General features: G+C 33.1%; 1 protein-coding gene across 1 annotated transcript in view; it reads left to right on the top strand.

Annotated features, from left to right (window-relative positions):
- Positions 1–1,253, top strand: part of flvcr1 (FLVCR choline and heme transporter 1) — an 11,651-nt gene that overhangs the window by 5,536 nt on the left and 4,862 nt on the right. Inside the window, exons 5-6 of the mRNA XM_016235652.1 lie at positions 258–361; positions 875–985. Of these exons, the coding sequence (XP_016091138.1) occupies positions 258–361; positions 875–985 (215 nt within the window). The remainder of the gene's footprint in view (positions 1–257; positions 362–874; positions 986–1,253) is intronic.

Genomic DNA, 1,253 nt, shown 5'->3' with positions numbered 1-1,253 from the left:
TAAAATGTTCAGAGAGTTGTCATGATTGAACTTAATTTTGTGAGCATTTAATCCCAAAATCCTGAGATCAAAGCTCGCTTGAGGACAGTATTACATTTACATTTATTCACTGAGCAGATGCTTTTATTCAAAGCGACTTACTATTTGCGGAATACATGAAGCGATTAATCTTAAAGAGGCATATAGACACAGGACGTGCTCGTAATTACTAGCATGATTGAAATGCTAATTTAAACTCTTAAAAACTCTTTCTTTAGGGTGAAGAGCTAAACACAGGGAGAATCGGCTTGACTTTGGTGGTGGCTGGAATGTTTGGCTCCATACTGTGTGGAATCTGGTTGGATCGTACTAAAACCTATAAGTATGTATATCTGGCAAACCGAATATTATTTTCCTCAGATATTTAGATTTTAATTAAATTTAAATGGCTTTAAAGTATTTAGCTCTGGCACTCATATTAGTATCGGATTTTGATTATTAGCTGCTAATCTTTTAATCATAATCTAAAATTTCTCTTTTTAAGATGTGGTCCCATTTTGGCAAAATATTGTGGACAAACAAGGTCCGTTTTTATTGTCAATAGTTCAGTGATGTATGAGGCAGAGTTCACACAAGTCTCTTTCAAACCAACCAGCTTTCGTTTGGTCAATTCTTTTGGTAAATTTGTGTGACCAACTAGAACTCTTTGCGAAATCCCCATGCTCATGAGAAATTCCAGATTATTATTGAAAGAACAATGATAAATGTGACCACACATTTACTAATTTTTAATAGGATTAACCTTCATCACTTAATTTTATGCATTTACTGTTTATATATCAGATCTGAGAAAAGCAGCATGTCAGAGTTTTTAATTTTTCCTCTCGTCCTTTAGATTGACTACATTGATCGTCTACGTCCTGTCCTTCATTGGAATGGTGGTGTTCACATTCACGCTGAACTTGGAAAATCTGCTTGTTATCTTTTTTACTGCTGGTGTCCTAGGGTAAGCCTGCTACTAGAGTTCAACTTGTGTACCTGTTACTGTCATTTCTGAAATTAGTATCTTGATTCATAAGTCCAGACAGGTCACTGTTCCTTTGTTCTCTTACCACACACAGTTTGTATATACATACTCTTTTATATATATGTATTTGTTTGTATTTTATATAATTATACTATATTATTAACATATTGTGTTATATATTATACTTTTATATTACATACGCTAAAAAAAAATTATATATATACAGTGGGTACGGAAAGTATTCAGA

The sequence above is a fragment of the Sinocyclocheilus grahami genome, unplaced genomic scaffold, assembly GCF_001515645.1.
Source record: "Sinocyclocheilus grahami isolate Dianchi unplaced genomic scaffold, SAMN03320097.WGS_v1.1 scaffold473.1, whole genome shotgun sequence".
Classification (NCBI taxonomy): domain Eukaryota; kingdom Metazoa; phylum Chordata; class Actinopteri; order Cypriniformes; family Cyprinidae; genus Sinocyclocheilus; species Sinocyclocheilus grahami.
This window is presented reverse-complemented; position numbering and strand designations above follow the sequence as displayed.